This window comes from Diceros bicornis, chromosome 25, assembly GCF_020826845.1.
Source record: "Diceros bicornis minor isolate mBicDic1 chromosome 25, mDicBic1.mat.cur, whole genome shotgun sequence".
NCBI lineage: Eukaryota > Metazoa > Chordata > Mammalia > Perissodactyla > Rhinocerotidae > Diceros > Diceros bicornis.
The window spans coordinates 13,231,367-13,250,419 of NC_080764.1; the positions used below are offsets into that span (position 1 = coordinate 13,231,367).

At 49.5% G+C, this 19,053-nt stretch overlaps 1 protein-coding gene across 1 annotated transcript in view; it reads left to right on the plus strand.

Moving 5' to 3' along the window:
* Nucleotides 1-19,053, plus strand: part of MYH9 (myosin heavy chain 9) — a 92,352-nt gene that overhangs the window by 21,030 nt on the left and 52,269 nt on the right. The window contains exons 2-3 of the mRNA XM_058568440.1: nt 9,483-9,834; nt 14,914-15,070. Coding sequence (XP_058424423.1) covers nt 9,502-9,834; nt 14,914-15,070 — 490 coding nt within the window. The 5' untranslated portion in view covers nt 9,483-9,501. The remainder of the gene's footprint in view (nt 1-9,482; nt 9,835-14,913; nt 15,071-19,053) is intronic.

Sequence of the window (19,053 nt, forward strand, 5' to 3'; positions counted from 1 at the left end):
AGGACCCTCCCCCTTCACAGCCTGGGGAGAATGAGCACCTTAGGGTGGGGGGCTGCTGTAAGGTTGGCCCTGGGTGGCAGAGTGGCTGCTCCTCCCTGTAGATAACTCCTCTGGTGTTTATGCAGGGCGGCTCCTGTGGTCCATTATCTCGTTCAAGCCTGATAGCACTGTCAGCTGAGCAGGTGACATCTATCTGCAGGGTTGCACAGCTGGTCAGTGCTAAGCCAGACTCAAATCCAGCTCTTCCTCCACCAACCGTGTGCGCATCCCACCAGACCAGCATTTCCAAGGCCAGCATCAAGAGATACTTTTCCTGCAGGATAGTCCCGGGCCCTAAGCCTGATGGGACAAAGTGAAACAGGTTTCCTTACTTCCGGCTTCTCAGAACCTTCTCTGTGCATCCTGACTCTGCAGCGTTTCCAACCTTCCGTGGCCACGAAACCCTCTTCCCTTATGCAAGTCACTGTGGTTGGGAGTCACCGTACTGTACCACATCCTCTGAGGGCTGGTGTAACCTGAAGAAAGAGTCATTAAACTTCTGGAAGCTTTTCACAGCCCCAGGTGTCATTCTAGGAAGGATTAGGATTAATTAGGTCTGGAGGACCAGATAGAAGAGTTGGGAGGGGAGTTCCTATTAAGTGATTCTTTGCCTTGGAACTTGAATTACAAGTACTTGGATAGTAGGTATTTTTTTCTCATTCTAAAGCTAGGAAATGGAGGTGTTAACAGCGTCAAGATCACAGGAATCTGGGGAGGGAGGGATTCAAATCCAGGTCCATCTGACTGCAAATTCACCCCCATTCCATTCCATCCTGTCACAATATTTGCATTACAAATATTTATCTTGGGATTTGCAGAATTGGTGCTCCATATGTCGAGTTTTTTTCCCAAGTTCATCTCTCTGTTCTGAGCTGGTTCCAAAGATGGGTGCACTTGCTTAGCAGACGCAGATTGAGTGCTCCAGGAGAGGCAGGAAGGGCAGCCTTTTCGTGGATCCCAAGGAGCAGAACCCACGCCAGACCACACCAGCTGAGGTCCTTTCTGGTATGTCTGGTGGTAGATGTTAGGCGCCTCCACCTTGGTTAATCAGGGCGTATTAGAAGGTTCCAGAAAACTGAGATGGTTTATTCAACCTTATGCAAAGCTTCCTGGGGACCAATTAATTATCTTTACTCCTATTTCTCCTTGTAGTTTGAAAGCCCCAATATGCCTTCCTTCCCTTCTTATTTTGGGGATATAAAAATCAGTCTATAAATGGCTTGGATTTTGTAACAAATTTGTTGTGACCCTTGTGTGGGCTTTCAACTTGGGTCTCCTTGTTCACTTCGGCTCTTTAACTCCGGCCCTCTTTGCACAGCTCAAGGGGATTTTCCAGCCTCTTAGAAACCTTCTCCATTACTCCTTTTTCCTCATCTTTGCCTTGTTTCTCTTTCCTTCATTCAGGACACTTCAGCTGAGCACCAGCTTAGGGTCAGGCATTGACCTAGACATTTGAAATCGAGATGAATGAGGACCCGGTCTCTGTCCTCACATAAAACTGCAAATAATGACAATTCAGCTGTTTGCTTACTGCAGTGGAAACAGTACAGAGCACAGAGGGGAGGGACACATGGGAAGTCTTTTTGCAGCAAGGGCCTTACAGAGGAGGGAGCTTCTGAGCTAAGATTTGAGAGAGGGTTCCTGGTGCAGAGGACACTGTCTTCTTCGAAGGCCTGGAGCACAGGAATTGATTGTGAGGATTTGGGGGCAACTGCCACTGGGGCAGAAAGGAAGGCCAGGAGCAGTGGGGGAGGTTAATGGGTGGGGTCACAAAGGGCCTCCTCACCTGCAGAGATGATTAGATTTTATTCTGGAGATGTCGTGGAGCACTGAACTGTCTTGAACTGGCGAGTAGTATCAATAAAATAGGAAGTAGCATGAATAGAAATGGAGCTGTGAAGTCATCCTGAAGGCAGCTAGCGGGGTGGATTTGAAGGAGGTAGGAGGCTCAGGGGAAAGTTAGTAAGGAGGCCGCTGTGCAGCCTAGAAAGGAGGGGATGTGGGCCTGGACTAGAGCGGGGCGCCAGCAATGGGGTTGGCAGAGCGCTTGCTGATGGACCAGGGAGGAGTTTATAGCGACTGTCTTGGGTGACCAGATGGACAGTGTCTTTCTCATAGATGGAGACCCAGTAGAGAGTGCAGATTTGGGGAGACAAGGGTGGAGGGAGTTCAAGTGTGATGGTGCTTGTGGGTCCTCCAGGTGGAGACATCCGTCTGGTAGGCAATCAGGCATATATGAGGGGGCTTGGGGGAGAGTTCTGGGTGGGAAACATTCATCTGGGTATCATTCCTGGGACTAATCCTAATTTGGCAAAACTATTCAATAAATAGCATTTGAAGGAATTCCCTGGATGATGGGTTAGCTTGCACAACCATGGGAGCACCCCCTCTCCCCCCAACGTGGCTGCTTCCCATCTTCCATTAACCACTTGGACTTCTTGATGCTGGTGAACTTTGCTTGTGAATCACTGGAGGCTCTGAAGGAGGTTCATGCCCTGCCTGGAGAGGCACATCGGCCTCTTTTGCCTGATTTTTTTTAAATTGGGCATTTAGGAATCTTTACAGTCCCGTCCAGTAGTGAGTTCTGATTGGATCCCTTAAAGTACAGAGTATTACAAGGGACAGTCACTCCTTGGTGACAGTGTCATCCATGATGGTCATTGTTTGGGCCCTGGGAATCATTTTGCTCTGAAGACTTCTGTTTGGAGGAGATTTGCCTTGTGCACTTCAGAGCTGAGAGAGTATTTGCTAAGCAGAGGTCTGGCTTTTGTGCATCGTTTGCTCATACTAACCCCTTAAATCAGTGTTCTCAACTGGGGGCGAATGTTTGGTTGTCACAACTGGGGACCGAGTGCCTCTGTCATCCAGTGGGTAGAGGTCAGAGATGCTGCTAAACATCCTACAATGCACAAGACAGCCCCCCACAGCAAAAGACTTCTCTGGCCCCAAATGTTCCTGGGGTGCTGAGGTTGAGAAATCCTGCGTCAACCAGTCACAGCATTTTATGGTTCATGAGAAACTGCACCCTCTGCTCCCCTGGCCTGGAATACTTTTCTGCCATCTCTTCTCTCCCGCATTAATATTCTGCCCATCTTCCAGGACCCAGCTTACTGTCATCTCCTCCGTGAAGCTCTCCCTTGAGCTTCTAAGTTTTCCACTGAATTACCCCTTTCTCTCTGTTCCTACAGCAAGTTGCTTGTTCCTCTGTCTTCCTTCACTGAGTCTTGTGTTAGAGCTGGTTGTTGACAAGGCCTTCCCCTCTGCAGTGCAAGTTCCACAACGACAGCTGTCCTGTCTCATTGTTACGTACATTTAATGAGTCTATGTTGAATTAAGCAGCCTTGACAGATAGAGAAGGTGGCATGAAATATCCGCATTTATAGTTGAGCCAGAGAGGTGGCACATCCCCAAGGTCACACAGCAAGTGCTTCCTTTTCACCCATCTGTTGGGCGCCTACCGTGTTTGGTGTTGAGTGCAGCGTGAACGAGACAGAAGAAAACCAAAGAGCTTGCTTTCTGACCGCTCTATGCTCTGTAAAATCCCTGATTGACACTTTAACTAGAGTATCTTATCCTCCCATACATTATAACCTCCTTGGGTCCTTTACACCTTTGTCATGATATTTTTGCACGTAGATCCCCAGTATGTATTAGTTGATTGAATAAGTAAATCTAATGAAAATTTCTATATTATTTCAGCAACTGCTTTCGTAGAACCTTCCTTAACAGTGGAATTCAGGCACCTTGATAGTTTCATTTAACTCAAGAGCAATGGCTGTAAGGACGAAGAGAAGGGACATGTTCATCTGTGTTCCCTGGGATAGAGGTGGGGATGAAGAAACAGAGGAGCCTGCTTGTGTACGTCAATGATTAAGCTGGAACAGGCTCCGGTGTCTGGGTTGAGGCTGCCTGGGTCTCTGAACTGGAACCTCAAAGAATTTAAAAGTCTCCCCCAAGGTCCTGCCTCTCACCTTCTTACCTTTAGCTCCAGTGATGTAAGTTGGCAGTGTGGAGTCCCTTGTACAAACCAGCTCAAGGAGATGGAGTTTGTGGCTTTGAGTTGACGTAATTAATGTCTGTTTTACTGGTTTGCTTAACCGGGGGGTTCTCAGTTCATTTTCTCCCTACGGCTCAAGAGAGCTCAGGGGAAGGCAGATTAAGTGGACGCTGAGCAGGGCATTGAAGCTGAGTGGGTCTGAGTTTGAACCTAGGTTTTGTGACCTGTCTGAGCCTCATTTCCCTCACCTGTGAAATGAATGTGATGATATATACACCTTAAGAAATTGAGTGAGAAAATGGAGTGTATTAGCAGGCCCTCGGTACGTGGTAGCTTTGAGATGAGTTGGGATGACTTGAAAGTTCCAAGCTTAGAGCTTGGCCCAGGGAAGGCTTTACATAAATCCTAGTTGTCTTAATGGAAAAGCTCATTGTTTGGACCAGTGATTTGTCCTAGTAGAAGAAATTCTGTCTTTAAGGGGCTAGCAGTTTCTTTTCCAAACAAGTACACAAGTAAGTATAAACAGAACCAACTGGAGAGAGGGAGGGAGGGAGAGGATTCCTTGGGAAAACAGGAAGGCGTAAAATATCCAAATGGATGTTCTGGGGCAAGGGGAGAAGGCACATAATCGAGGAATTACATTTTGGGTTGAAAGCAGAGGTTTTTGGTCAACCTCTTTACTTTCAGTTTCATCATTTCCTGAGAGTCCTAATTTAGCCTCTGGTTGTATCCTCTCCATTATGGCCTAAAAAGGCAACTACTTGGGTTTCTTGGAGTTGGACTGGCACCCGCAGGAAGCCGGCATGGGAAGGGCCGGCCTCAGCCCGATCTGATCTCCATTGGGCGAGAGCTGCCTTCCTCTTTAACTCCTTGCTGGCCTGCCGAGTCCTGCAGTTCCCAGGGCTTCCTGAGGTTCCCTAATCTGAGCCACCGAGGTCCTTCCTGCAGACGGTTTTCTTAGTGCCGGCACAGGTACCCTGCTCAAAGGGGCCATGCACACCAGTCAGCCCTTCCGGAAAACATTTTCATAACACATCTCAGGGCCATAAAAATTTCTGGATGACCCTTTGCTCCAATAACTCCACTTCTGGGAGTTTATCTCAAAGTGGTTCACTAGATAAGAGGAAAAAACCTAGTAAGTGGCGGTTTAAAAAAAAAGAAATCTCTTTGGAATATTATGTAGGCATTAAAAGTGACCAACAAGGAGGCCTTGGAGTCGGGAACCCTGGGTTCGGGTTCTCACTCCCCCAGCTATGTGACCGAGTGGGGTTACTTCCCTCTCAGAGCCTCTGCATCATCACCTATAAAGTGAAGTGTTTGGGTAAAAGTGATCAACAAGCAAACTATGGCCCTGTGGGGCAATGGTCATGATAAGTAGAGAAAATGCAAAATGTGAAACTCCATGCTCTGCCTATAATGGTTAAAAATCAAGTGTTTCGGGGCCAACCCGGTGGCACAAGCAGTTAAGTGCGTGCGCTCTGCTGCAGCGGCTCGGGGTTCGCCGGTTCGGATCCCAGGCACACACCGACGCGCCACTTGTCAAGTCATGCTGTGTCAGCGTCCCATATAAAGTGGAGGAAGATGGGCACGGATGTTAGCCCAGGGCCGGTCTTCCTCAGCAAAAAGAGGAGGACTGGCAGATGTTAGCTCAGGGCTGATCTTCCTCACCAAAAAAAAAAAAAAAAAAAATCAAGTGTTTCTATGAACTAGGACTAGAAGGGATCACTGGAAAAAAAAATGATTTTTGGGGGGAGAGTGTCGGGAACTTAGAGGGATATTTTTCTTTCGTTTTGAAAACATATTATGTGCATTTTTAAAAAAAGATTCAGAGAGGCTGCTTCAAAAAGGCATGGTCCCAGGACACAGTGAGGGGAAGTGGCTGCTGTGTTTAGTAGACTGCCTTCCTGGTGTCTGTTCTCTAGAGCCCCTTATTTCATTCATAACAGCCCTTGACAGTGGCGGCTTACTCCACCTTTGTCCCCGAGAGGTGAGCTTTAACCTGTTAACCTGTCTGCATCGCTGGCTTCCCTACGTATGTGAGTCAGCAGCTGCCGGGGCCCAGGAGCCTCTGCCTGACACAGGTGGAGACGGGAGCTCAGCTGCAGCCCTGTGGCCCCCCAGTCACTGAGTGGATGTTCCTGTCCGGGCCGCGTGGGAGGGCTTTATAGACACCCCGTTGTTTACAGCAACCCCTCTGGCCCTCCCCACCAGTTCAGCCCCTGTATTGATCTTGGCACTGCTACTCACCCACATCGCTCCAGCAGAGCTGCTGAAACCAAATAGCTCTGTCCTTGGCCTGGCCAAGCAGAACCCAGCTGTGTTAAATGAAAAGTTCTGCTCAGAGCGAGGTGCTGAGGTGGACTGGGACTCCTTAAGCCCACCGTCCACGGGGGCCTTGGCATGCCTGAGGCAGAGGGGTGCAGCCTTCTGTGTTGGTCCAGCTCTGAGGGGACGCACTGTGCCCCACTCTGTTACAGGAAGTGTGGCTTGGCCCCCAGGCCTCTGCTAGCCATCATGGGTAGACGGCGCTGGCCGGTAACTGCCCCCTTCCCTCCCACCGAATGAGGAGCTGAGGGTGGTGGGTCTGGTGGAGTTTCTCCCCTCCAGCTGCTGTAAGGTTTATGGCCCTTCAGCACAGGCCCACTGATGAAAGGGCTGGCCAGCTTACCCCGATTTCCAGGGTAGGCCGAGTGCCCAGGGCCTGAGCCTGAAGGGAGTCCGTGTGCTGCCACGAGGCCAGGCTACCAGATGGGTTCTTTGCTGCTGGTCCCACCAGGGTTGGCATTGCTGGGATGAAATGGAATTTGATGAGGGCCAGAGGTCATTCTGCCATCACTGATGGGCTGCTCGCTGTTGACAGTAGCAGGCCGAGGGAGTGAGAATGTAGAATTTTAATGTGCTCTGCTTTTTGACGGGCCACATGGTCCACACTGGGAAAGACTTGCTCTCAACCTCCCCACCTGCCTGATAACACTCAGTAAATGTGTTGAATGCTGTGGAATGCATTCCCCCGCACTCCCTGTGTCCTACTCAACTTATCAATAGTTACAGCCCAGCTCCAGTGTTAGCCTGGCTTCTTCTGTGAGACCCCAGGCACAAGTGTGCTGGGAAGAGCCCAGGCCCAGGGGCCAGGAGGATCTGGATTGGAACCTAGTGCTGTGACTGGGCTGGGTGATCCTGGGCAAGTGACCTGCCCTCTCTGAGCCTGTTTTCTCATTTATAAATTGAGGATAATAAAAGCTCTTTTCCAGGGTGATTGCTGGTTAAGTGAGGTTGTGAATAAACTGAGCGTGATGATGGCAGTAATACTTAATCACTGCCCCCTTCCCTCTTTCTCTGGGAGGAACCTCATAAAGGGCATGCGACATCCTCAGGTATCTTCACTGGGCTGGGTCAGTGGAGCTCCTAATCAGCAACAGACTTAGGATTTTTGGGGACAGGATTCACGTGAATTTTTGTCTATGCATAAGAGATTGTCTTATCCTTTATGGGTTTGAGGTCTGCACAGAACCAGCAGCCCATAAGGCCCTGTGCTCTGTGATCATTGCAAGTTCTCAAGCAGGGCGGTGGCATGATGGGGAGACTTTGGGGAGACTGGTTTCAGGAGCCTGAGTGCTGAGACTTTGGGGAGGCCCACTGGCCAGTGGTCAGATGGACGGCAGAGAGGCAGGGGACAGCTGGCATTTACTCCGGCAGAGAAAAGCCTTTGATTTGCTTGAATGGACTGGCCAGTGTGGAAGGGAGGACAGCCAGAAGTAAGCTGGCAGGGCCCAGGGCGCTGCCACCTGCCCAGACCCCAGACCCACACAAAAGACAAGGGCCTGCAGGTGCTTTGCGGGCGTCCCATTCCTGCTTTGTTTGCTGCTGCCCGACTCTGGGCCATGCCTTCTCTCAAAGGGTGGTCCTTGCAGGTGGATGGTGCCCCTGTCCCCCGAGAGGGGCTGCCAGGGTTTGCTTGTGCTGGGAAGGTAAACAAAGCCGCCAGCTGAGGGAGCTGGGGAGGCTGCCAGGCTCTGCTCCTTGGACTTGCCTTCCCTCCTGTTGTGGGGGAAGGGAGCAGATTTCCTGGAAAACAGCCTCTCCTGGAATGAGTCCAGGGGAGCCCCTCAGCCTTGATCTGGAAACCATTTAATGAGCCCAGATAAGAAGGCCTGGGCAGCCCAGACTTTTCCTTTTGTTCTCTCCTGCCCAAGCCTCCAGCCTCCTTGCATCCAAGTTCCCGTTAGAATCTGGAAGCATGAAAGCCCGTGTGACTCTGGATTTGGATCCGGGGTCCTCCTGGCTTCCCTGAGGAGGGACCTTGATCTAACAAGGGAAAAGCCTTCCTGTGTCATGAGCTAGGCAGTGAGCTCCTGGGCTGTTCCTCTGGTGTCGATGGGCTGGCTCTGTCTTAGGCCAGGGTTTCTGAGTCCTGCTTCCCGTTCACTCAGGCAGCTGTCTTCTCAGCTGATCCCAGGCTGAGCCGTTGAGCGGGGATAAGTGCCACAGTGAAACTTTGGAAAGGCCACGGGACCAGGAGTTCGGAGTCCTTCCTGGGCGACTCTGGACAAGCCCCTCACCTCCAGGGAGCTTCTGTTTCCTCATCTGTAAAATGGGATAACAACACGTACATACCCACCTTACAGGGTTGTTGTGATGAGGATCTTTTGAGATAGTGAAATGTGTGTGAAAGCATTTCATGAACTATAAAACCACACAAATGGAAGGGATTATTGTTTCATCATCTTTATTTTGCAAATGAGTTTTGAAAAAAGCAAACACACATGTGCTGAAGTTCTGGCTCATCAACTGTGAGGGTGGCCCATTCACATTAGTGCCCCAGAAAGGAAGCACTGTAATTCCTCCCCATGAGGTTACCTGGAGCTTGACTTCTTTTCTTCTCGCCTTAGGTCTTTCGGCTGTGTTATCAAGATAAAATTAAAATCTGCTGGCAAGATATCAGTGTTTTATTTTCTTCACTTGGTTGACTCTGTGAAATAAGAAAAGTTTTTTAAACTGGAAACTTCCACTATGTGCGGTTGTAGTCAGTTGCCTTTTGGGCTAATTAGAAACCTGCTTTTGTTGGAAGTCCTCTTAAATTGTGTGGTCACTTGCCTGCCTTAGCAGGTGTAGCTTAGTGACTGTAATTGCATCTGTCTTTGAGATTCTTATGCTCATCATTTGGCACAATAGTTGTTTATAGGTTTGATTGTGTATTGATCCTAGGATACACCTTACCATTAATGTCTTACAAAATCTCTGATAACAACTTGTTTTTTTTCAGCCATATACATCTTTCTCCCAAAAGTGGAGAACAGGAAAATTCTGGCCAATTGTGCAGCCTGGTTCTAGAGAGTTGTACTGTGCTATAATGCTATACAGTTTGCAAAGATAAGAAGTGAATGTTTGCAATCCTTGTGTGGCTGACGTAGTCCTATCTAACGTTTTGTCCTTTCTTCTCCCTTAGGTCCTGGCTGTAAGTCACCATGGCGCAGCAAGCTGCTGATAAGTATCTCTATGTGGATAAAAATGTCATCAATAACCCACTGGCCCAGGCCGACTGGGCTGCCAAGAAGCTGGTATGGGTGCCTTCCGACAAGAGTGGCTTTGAGCCCGCCAGCCTCAAGGAAGAAGTGGGTGAGGAAGCCATTGTGGAGCTGGTGGAGAATGGGAAGAAGGTGAAGGTGAACAAGGATGACATCCAGAAGATGAACCCGCCCAAGTTCTCCAAGGTCGAGGACATGGCAGAGCTCACGTGCCTCAACGAGGCCTCCGTATTGCACAACCTCAAGGAGCGCTACTACTCAGGGCTCATCTATGTAAGTGGCGCCCGGGGGCTCTGAGGTGGGAGGCTCCAGGTCTGCCCCGGCCCCCTCACATGCCTGAGTGCTGGCTCTCTGGGGGAGAAGGGAGCTTTAAGGAATACTGGGGTGATATCCTTGAACTATGGCATCTGAACATCCTAATGGAACGTTCTTGTAGCGTTACTTTTGTCTCTTCTCTGCGTAGCCAAAACACACAATAGGAAGCCTGCTTTAGACCAGCTGCAGGGAGGAGATCATGCATGACATGTCTAGGGTCTGCCCACCTGCTGGCCTTGGTCCTCGATCTTGGTGGAGATAGGAAGGGTCAGGCCAGTGTGGTCGGTTCCTTCTCAAGGAGAGGAATGCTGTGTTCTGGTTTCCCACCTTGTTCCTCCTGCACCCCCTGGTCCCCTCCCCTCTCACCCCTTTGCTCCATCTCTTTTTTGATATCTCTGCCATCCTGTTCTTTGTGGAGGCCTGTCGGTGTGGCTTACTTCCCTGGGGAGTGTGCTTTGAGCAGAGGTGAGCCACCAAGAGTAAAACTTGAATCACTAGTCTTATCTGGTGATTTAGGCTGGTTCCGTGTGTGGCTTAGAGTCCAGAGAGCAGCATGTACAAAGGCCCAGAGCATACAAAAGATAGGGAGTGGCCTTTTCTCTTTCCTTTTTCTAGCAGGGCTGCATTTGCAGAAAGACAGCTCCTCACTATTTTAGAACACGTCAAGAGATGATCATTCACCCATCCCCTTGGTAATGGGCTCCAAGCTCTTATGGCCCTAGGGTCACAAAGCTTTCTAATGTCGATCCCAATTTCTTCTGTTCAGTTCAAAGATATTTCCTTCTAGTTTTGTCTTCAGTAGGGAAGAAGTATCTGGTTCTTACCATTCCTAAAATAGTTCTTTATTTAAATATGCTGTTATATTCACCTTGGCCTTCATGGTCTCGGAGCTGAATAAAACAGTTCTCAAAATTTTTTTGAACTGGAGAAAGAAAACATTTCAAGATTATTACAACCTTCTCATTTTATAGATGGGAAGACCAAGCCTCGGACCAAGGGGTTTGCTCATGATCGCATGTGTAAGAAAGGGAGGTGCTGGGCTCATCCTGTTACAGGGATGGTGAGCGCTCCCAAAGAGCCAGCCACTTTCTTTTCTATACAGTTTTAGGATGACTTCAGCACACGTTTCCACAGGGTCCTTCCCTTACCCGCTGGACTGGTACTTCTGAATGCTCTACAACATGCCCAAGCCCTCTGTTGAGCCACGGGCCGTTTTGGATTATCCAGAAGTCTTGCTTGGGCCAGACCATGTGCCAGGACTGCATTATCTTGCTGATTGCTAAATCTGTCCATGATAACCAGTTCCTTGTTTCTTGCCATTGATGACCGCCCTTTGGGGACCAGTCTGATTTAGTCAATATGGAGATACACAGAACTGTCTACCTGGAAAAGTCCTTTATAGACCAGCTTAGCCCAACCTTCCAATATGGAAAGAGGGAAGAATTGAAGCCCAGAGAGGACAAGGGACTTAGGCAAGGTCACACAGCTAGGTATTGGCAGGGCTGAGACTGAAACTCGGGTTTCCTGACTCTCAGCCCACTTATCTCTCTGTTTCTTGGTGAGAATATTGTGTGGACCAAATTAAAAGCACCAGTCCTTAGGGGTGTTAACTGCTGAAATTCAGAATTAGTGACATGCAGAAAAATGCAGGGCCTTTAAGGAAGCATTGCCTGGGGGAGGTGGGGGGATGGGAGCCATAGTCCCATTGTCTGGGAGCGGGACACTCCTCTTGGCAGGCTCAATAGCTTATGTTATACCCACTCTGCTGTGCAACTAAGAAATGGTCTCTGCTCAGTAAAGCAGAGCAATTAAGGGCATGGGAGTTGGAGCCTCCAGGACCTGGTTCAAATCCCAGCTCTGCCCCTTCCTGACCGTGTGGCATGACTACGTGGAGCCTCACTTCCTCATCTGCGAGGATCTGTGAGAACCTCGTGAAGCACCCACCAGCACCTGCTCACAGCCAGGCCTGGACTCGAGCTGCTGCTGTTTGTTACCAGTGAAGGTGATTCCCTCCCTCTGCTCGGCCTTTTCCTGGTGTCGCTGTTCCACCCTGGTCCTGTTAGAGACTTGCTGAGCCTGAAACAAGTCCAGTGGCCTGACTTGCCTTTACCAGCTGGCTGCAAATGGTCTTTCCCTCCTACAAAGGGGATATTAGTTATTAAAGTGCATTCAACGTTAGTTGCTTCATCTTTTCCTGGAAAGCTTGGGTTTCTCTCTGTAAGTGGGCACGATGGGAAGGACCTGAGCTTTTTCTCTTGAATGCTCTGGCTGGAGGCATTAATCCCGTTTCTGCTCCTTTGCCGTCACCTCCTGTGTGCAGTTCCTCTGCCTCCCACCAGCTTCCTCCTAAGCGTCGTCACCAGAAGGGAAGCTGATTTTCTCTGTGGTGGCCCAAATGGAGACCCCAGCAGGTGCAGAGCTGCGGGGAGATCAAAGCTGCTCAGTGGGGCTGCGTGGGCAGGGGCTGCTGCCTCAGTCACCATCTACTTCTCTGCACACGACATTCCAGATTGCGACCCCGGGAGCCTTTGTGCAGCGTATGTGCCTGATGTTGTGGGCGGCCTGGCTAATTCTGTGCCACAGCTGCTCTGTCTGTTTCTTCGGGGGGTGCGGCCCTGGGATAGGGGGCGGTTGGGCACAAAGAGCCTCTGTGGCCCGTGAATGGAGCAGCTCCCTGGCGTGGCCATGTGGGAGCAAAGCCACTTGCTCAGTGTCTGCGTCTCCACGGGCATCCAGTGAGAGTGGCTCACAGTCGAGTCCCCTTCCTCCCACCTGAGCTGCAGCGCCCATTCTGTGGGGCTTAGTTTGATCACATCCACTGATTTGATGGGATTACCCCACAGAACTTTGAGGCCGCATAGAACCCTCCACAGGACCATCTGCCCACCCAGCTGTCAGAAAGACTTGCAACCCCCAGTCCCCTTCTGCTGTCACCACCAGCTGTTTCCAAACATCTGGCTCTGTAGCACGCCCTAAGCGTGGGGCCATGTGTCCTTCACTTTCATGGGGCTGGATTTCCTAGAGTGTGGGTTTTCTTAGATCCCAGGAACAAAGCTCGATTGTTTCAGAGCCCCTGGGATGACCTTGCTGCTCCATGGCCTTCTTTCTTGTCCCCACTCCTCAGTCACATGGAGGGAAAACCAGGAGTCTTCCTGGAATACCGGGCCCCAGGTTGTCAACACCTCGTGTGGACGTCTTTGCTTCAGAGTTTCCCTGGTCCCTTGTGAAGGGAGTAGTCGGAGGATTAACAAATGGCTGGTTATCCCAGGAAGAAAGGAAATTGAAGGCCCCGCGTCCCCTCCTCCCAACAGAAGAGGCAGCCAAACAGACTTGTTCATTTCCAAACTCAGCTGCTCTTTTGCATGCGGGCCAGTGTAGGGTTGGTGGGTTCCTTCCGAGTTCTGCTTTCAGTCCAACTTCTGCTTGGAAAGTCCAAGTGCTGTAGCCCTTGGCCAAAGCTGGGAAGACCTTTGTCCTCACGACTGGTTCCTGTGTGGACCCTGTCTTTGGGTTCAGCCACAAGATCCATCCTCAGTTTTGGAGGAGTGGAGAGGGCAGGGGTGGAAGGGGCTGGTTGACACCTAGCACAGCCCCTCAGATGTTGGCTGCTGTTGGATCGAGGGGCAAAACCATGCACAGCGAGGGTGGAGGCCGTTTGTAATGAGGAAAACAAAAAAAATTGAGGAGCTCGGAGAGCTGGCCTTCACCACCATGGAGGTCTGCACTGGACGGTGTGAGACTTGGGTCTGCTCCCAGCTCTGCCCTTAACCTTCAGCTGTCACTCAACAGAGTCAGGGCTGTAGGTGTGTGACTCATGCCGTCTAGGTCTGCCTTAGCCAGTCATCTTCTGGGCCTGTGGCACATTTTCCTAGGAAGAGGACGTTTGGGTTGCTCCAGCTGATAAAAGAGAGCTGCGTCCCCCCAGCTCAGCATCTGTTACCTGGTTGGTGTCGGGAGTCTCATCCAGCTGGTAGGAGTCTGTTTTTTTTTTTTTTTTTTTTCGTGGAGAGAGGGATCTTGGAAGAAAAAATAGCAGGAAAATTATTAAAAAAAGAATTAGTGGTCACAAGTTATTGTGGATTTACCTTAAGACACTGAGGCAAGGCAGATCTGTGTAGACTTGCCACTGGAAGCTGCTCTCCTGGCCGGAGCTCCTCTTCACGGCTCTGCTAGGTGCTGTGCCAATCCTTATAACCTCTCAGTGAGGTATAGATGTCTGCCTGTCCCCTCTTTACAGATTGGGAAATGGAGGGAGAGAGAGGTTAAGAAACTTGCTCTTGCTGGGATTTGAACTCAGGACATCTGACTCTGGGATCTGATTTTAACCTGGTCAAGTCAGACTTGGAGCATTGGGTCTATTTTTGGGTGCTTCACATGAAGAGTGTTGACTAATTGGGTCCCCTTCAAAGAAGACCTGAGTCTTGGAGAAGGCTCACAGGGGACATGAAAGTTGGCCTTAAGTTTTTTAGAGATTTTCATGTGAATATCTCTAGAAGATTCTAGGGAGAAAGAGATGTTTAGTGACCTACTAGCCCTTAAAAGATCTAGATGGTTGAGGAGCACAATGAGTTTTTCCTAGTGCTGGAAAAGTTTAGGCTCGACTATCTCCGAGAGTCCTTCAGGGTAGAATAATTTGTGTTTCTGCAGTTTGCTTGTGCAGCTGAATCCTTTTCTCTTTGTGCATCTCTCATGATGACAAACACATCTCTTATTGTCCTTGGATCCGGGGACTTCTACTGTCCACGAAGCTGGCCACGGGTCTTGCCTGGTGCACACGCTGATTGACATGCAAAGCTGGCAGCAGTCATGCGGTAGAGCAAGGACCCTCACTGAAGGAGCAGAGGTGGTACCAGTGCCCCCATGCCTGTAGCAGATCTGCCGGGGTCAGACACAGAGAGTGGGGGGCTCCAGGGGTGCTTGCACATCTGGCTGAGTCAGGGTCCTGGGAGGCAGCAGATACTTACTTGGTCGTGAAGTTTGCATGCCCTTGAGAATCAGACTTCCTAACCTGTTCCTGTTGGCTGCTCTTTTCTTTAGACCTATTCAGGCCTGTTCTGTGTGGTCATCAATCCCTACAAGAACCTGCCCATCTACTCCGAAGAGATTGTAGAAATGTACAAGGGCAAGAAGAGGCACGAGATGCCCCCCCACATCTACGCCATTACAGACACCGCCTACAGGAGTATGATGCAAGGTGGGTGCCATGGCCTTCCTGGGGATCAGTTTTTACTTGCAGCGTCGTTGAGAGCTTTGCAGGTGCTCATTCACGTTCAGTGTCACGGTGATCTAGGGGCTGGATCAGTGTTGATGGCACTGGTGATGGGGCAGCGCAAATCGTGGAACTCTGTAAGCCACTGTGTGAGAGCCAGGGCCAATGGCTATCAAAGGAGATGTTTGTATGTTGGTAGAATGTTCTAGAAGCTTTAAAAAATATATTTTCTAATTATTTTCCCAATTTCTCATTCTTATCAAGAGCTCCTGGGCCAGTCCTCTCTGCTTGCTTCTTCTATCGCTTACTGCCTTTCCTCCTTGTTTTTCATCTCTTCATCTCTTCCCCACAATCTAGAAATGTGCTTAAGATTTTCCCATCTTTTAAAAACCAGACACAAAGTCTGTCCTGAATTCTGCACCCCACTCCAGCTTGTCTCTGCTGTCTCTGTCCCATCGCAGCAGAGCTTTTTAGAGGAAGAATCCATGCTCACCGCCTCCGATCTTTACTTCCCGGTCACGCTCCTGGCCCTGCATGACTGGCCCCAACTCTTCTCCAGACTGTCTGACAAAGGTCACCTTCCCTCCTGTGTTGCTAAATCCATTGCATCGTGAGCTCTTCTCTTTCTTAACCTCTCTTCGTGTTGGACACTCTTGACTGCTCCCTTTTGAAATCCCTTCCTTTCCGTGACTCTTCCTCTGGTTCCCTAGCCTCTGCCGTCCCCGCCTATGTGGTTCTCTCCTGTTACTCCCCATATCCCGCACATGTCGGTGTTCCTCAAGGTCTTGTCCGCTCCCTCTGAGTATTCCCCTGGATGATGGCCCCATCCACTTGAGTGGCTTTGCTGTCACTTTTCAGCGGAGGGCCGCCACTGTCACCTGATTGCTGCCAGCCACTTGCTCCCAGCTGCCCTTTCTCCATCTACCCAGTCACCCAAGCCTGGAACCTGGCTCATCTTACACTCTCTTCTCTCCCTCACCCCTTTCTCCAAGCCAGTCAGCACTTTCTATAGGTTTTATCTTTGTTAATGTCTCTGACCCCATTCCTCCTCTTATCCTCTGGCCGTGGCCTTACTTCAGGCCTCCAGAATTTTTTGCCTCCACTACTGCTGTGACCTCTCAACAGAACCCTCCCTCTGTGCTTCCATCAGAGGGTCATCTTTCTAGAAGGCAAATCTGATCCAACCCACTGATTTGAAATCTTGAAAAGGCTCCTCATTGCCCTGAAGATAGCACTTAACCCCTTTAGCAGCTTACAGTGTCCTTCATTATTGGCCTCCTGCCTCCCGCCTGCCACTCCAACTTCCCAGCTACATGGAACTCCTTACATTTCTCTAATAGGCCTTTTATGCCTCAGACCACCACACCTGCTCCCTCTGCCTGCACTACCTGGCAAGTCCCTACTCTTTTGTTAAAGACACGGCTGAAGCGTTACTGCCATCCAGCCAGGATATCTGGGCTAGATTTGCGTTAGTTTATTTAACTTAGGTGTTTTACACATTTGTTTTTCTCTCCTAGACGTGCACAGGGCCCACGCCACCTTTATGTTCTCAGAGCTTAGCCAGGTACCTGACAAATGGTGCATTTCATGCCATTCTAAGTCAAGCCCAACTTTCAGGAAGGGCTGTATTCTCATATCTTGTATTGATAGTGGTTTTTCGTGTCGTATTACATGCTCATCCTTTTTCTTTAAACTTTGTGGTCAATCTAGGCAGTGGTGGTAATGAGTCTTGTTATATTGACAACTTTATCCCTAGTTTAGTGGTTTAAGATGGCAACATGTGGGTCTGTCTTGTACCCTACACATAGTGCTGTGGAGAAGGTGCTTCACTGACAAGCTTGATGAATTATGTAGAACGTGCAAGCTTGGCCCAGCCTTTGGCTTAGGTTCACGTCTATCAAAATTCCTTGAGGAAATCAGCCCTTTAGTTTAAAAGTAGGATGCCTGTTTCAAAGTGCTAACTAGAACAGTCTGGTAGAAGAACATTCTGTGAGATTCCAGAAGAGCCTGAGTCTGTGTCTCGAGAGGTTACAAGCCAGTTTTCTCCTGACTCTCTTCAGTGGCCTCGTGCAGGAAGCTAGGGCATGTTCCCACACTTGGATCCTGGATTTGAACGGTATTCTAGGAAGTGGGCTTTTTCACTTTTAGGCAAACCATTATGACAAGAATAATGTAATGTTGCAAAGCATGGTGCCAGGAGTTGGAATCCTTGGAGCTGGACTTCCAGCTTTTCTTCTGACAACCTGTGGGACTCCTTCCCAAAGAGATTTGTCCAACTTTTACTTGTTAAACAATAACAAAAAAATTTGAGGTCAATATAGAGCAAAAGTCAGCTCTATAGTTTGGAGATAATAGAAAAAAAAAAAATGCAGAGAGCTGGAGCTTCCCTTTGTGTTGACCAGGAAGTCTTGGCTGAAATGGAATGGCCTTGATGGGAACCAAGGAGCCGCCCCAAATTATGAGTGCAAATGGGTGGGTGTTTTCATCTTTTGGAGACCAGGGGTAGGAAATACATTTTCAGGCACGGGGAACCTGAGGTCTTGGTGCTTCTTTTTAACGGCCTATGCAGGTGCTGCGTCCACGGCTTCCTAACCTCAGTCTGGAGGTTTTCACTCACTTCTGCTTCATGTTGGACTTGCTGCAGCTCTTTAGTCCCCATGTTGACCAACTGAGGACATTTCCAAGTTCCCTCTCCTTGTACACAGTTGACCTGCAAAGCAATTAGCAATAGGTTTCTTGTTCTTGGGGGGGAGGAAGTTAATTAACAGAAGTTGCCCCTCTTATGACAAAATGGTTCACCCAGAAAGAAAGTTCTGGAGAGGAGACTTTGGTTCTTGCCCTAAGTCAGGTATCAGCAGTGGAGCCTTGGGGTCTGCATACTGTTAAAATCAGCTCCTCCCTTTTGGAGAACTTGTCTTAGCACATGCTGCCCCCCTGGCCTTGGGGAAAAACAGGTTTGTTCTCTGCCACTCACATCGTAAAAGACACGGCCAGACTGTTCCTTTACTTTAAACGAGAACTAGAAAAAGACTTCCTCCCTGAGCTGGCTGTGGCTTATGACATACTAGTGTTTATTCTGCCAAATAGGGTAGTTGGTGGCTTTGTCTGGGGACTTTCATGAGATGAGCTCTTAGACCCTTCCTGGGGACCTCCCTCCATCTTTCATCTCTCAATGCTCTGGTTTGCCTGCAAGTCCTGATTTGTGCGTGCTGTCCTGCAGTTAGTATTAATCATGTCCTCTTTCACTTTTAGAAGTGTCCCAGTTTGGATGATAAATTATGTGGTTCCTCTACCTATTTGTCAGACTAAGCCAGAGTTTCTCAAACTTGACTATTGACATTTGGGGTCAGGTAATTCTCTGTTATTGGGGCTGGGTGCGGGGCTTGTCTTGTGCATTGTAAGATATTTAGCAGCATCCTGGCCTCTACCCGCTAGATGCCAGCAGCACCCTCCTCCAGTTGTGACCACCAAAAATATCCCCAGATGTTGCTACCAAATGTTCCCTAGGGGGCAAAATTTGTCCCCATGTGAGAACTTCTGGACTAAGCTTTGCAGATTGGTTTACTCTGAGTGTTGACTCCCATCAATTTGTAGTGGCTGGTCCAGCCCTGAGTTGGCAAGGATCTGAGACTCAACGCCAAGGAATGCTGGGATAGATTAGTGCTGTCTGCCATGGGCACAGAATGGGACAAGGCCGCATATGGCGCCCTGGATGAGGCCAGGGAGATAGGAGATGGAAAGTGCCAGAATACCAAGTGGTTTAGTACATTATTCTGGCACTGGAGGCACTGGCAGTCCAGGTGGAGGGATGATACATGTCTCTACACAGATCTGTAGCTGCAGCCATATAACAAGACAAGTTGCTACGTACACCTGGTACCAAGACCACTGTAGCAGGTGTCAGGTGTCTTGGGAGTTTGGAGGCAGGTGTGGCTGCTGAGGCCCGGGGGTGGTCAGAATCCTGTGGA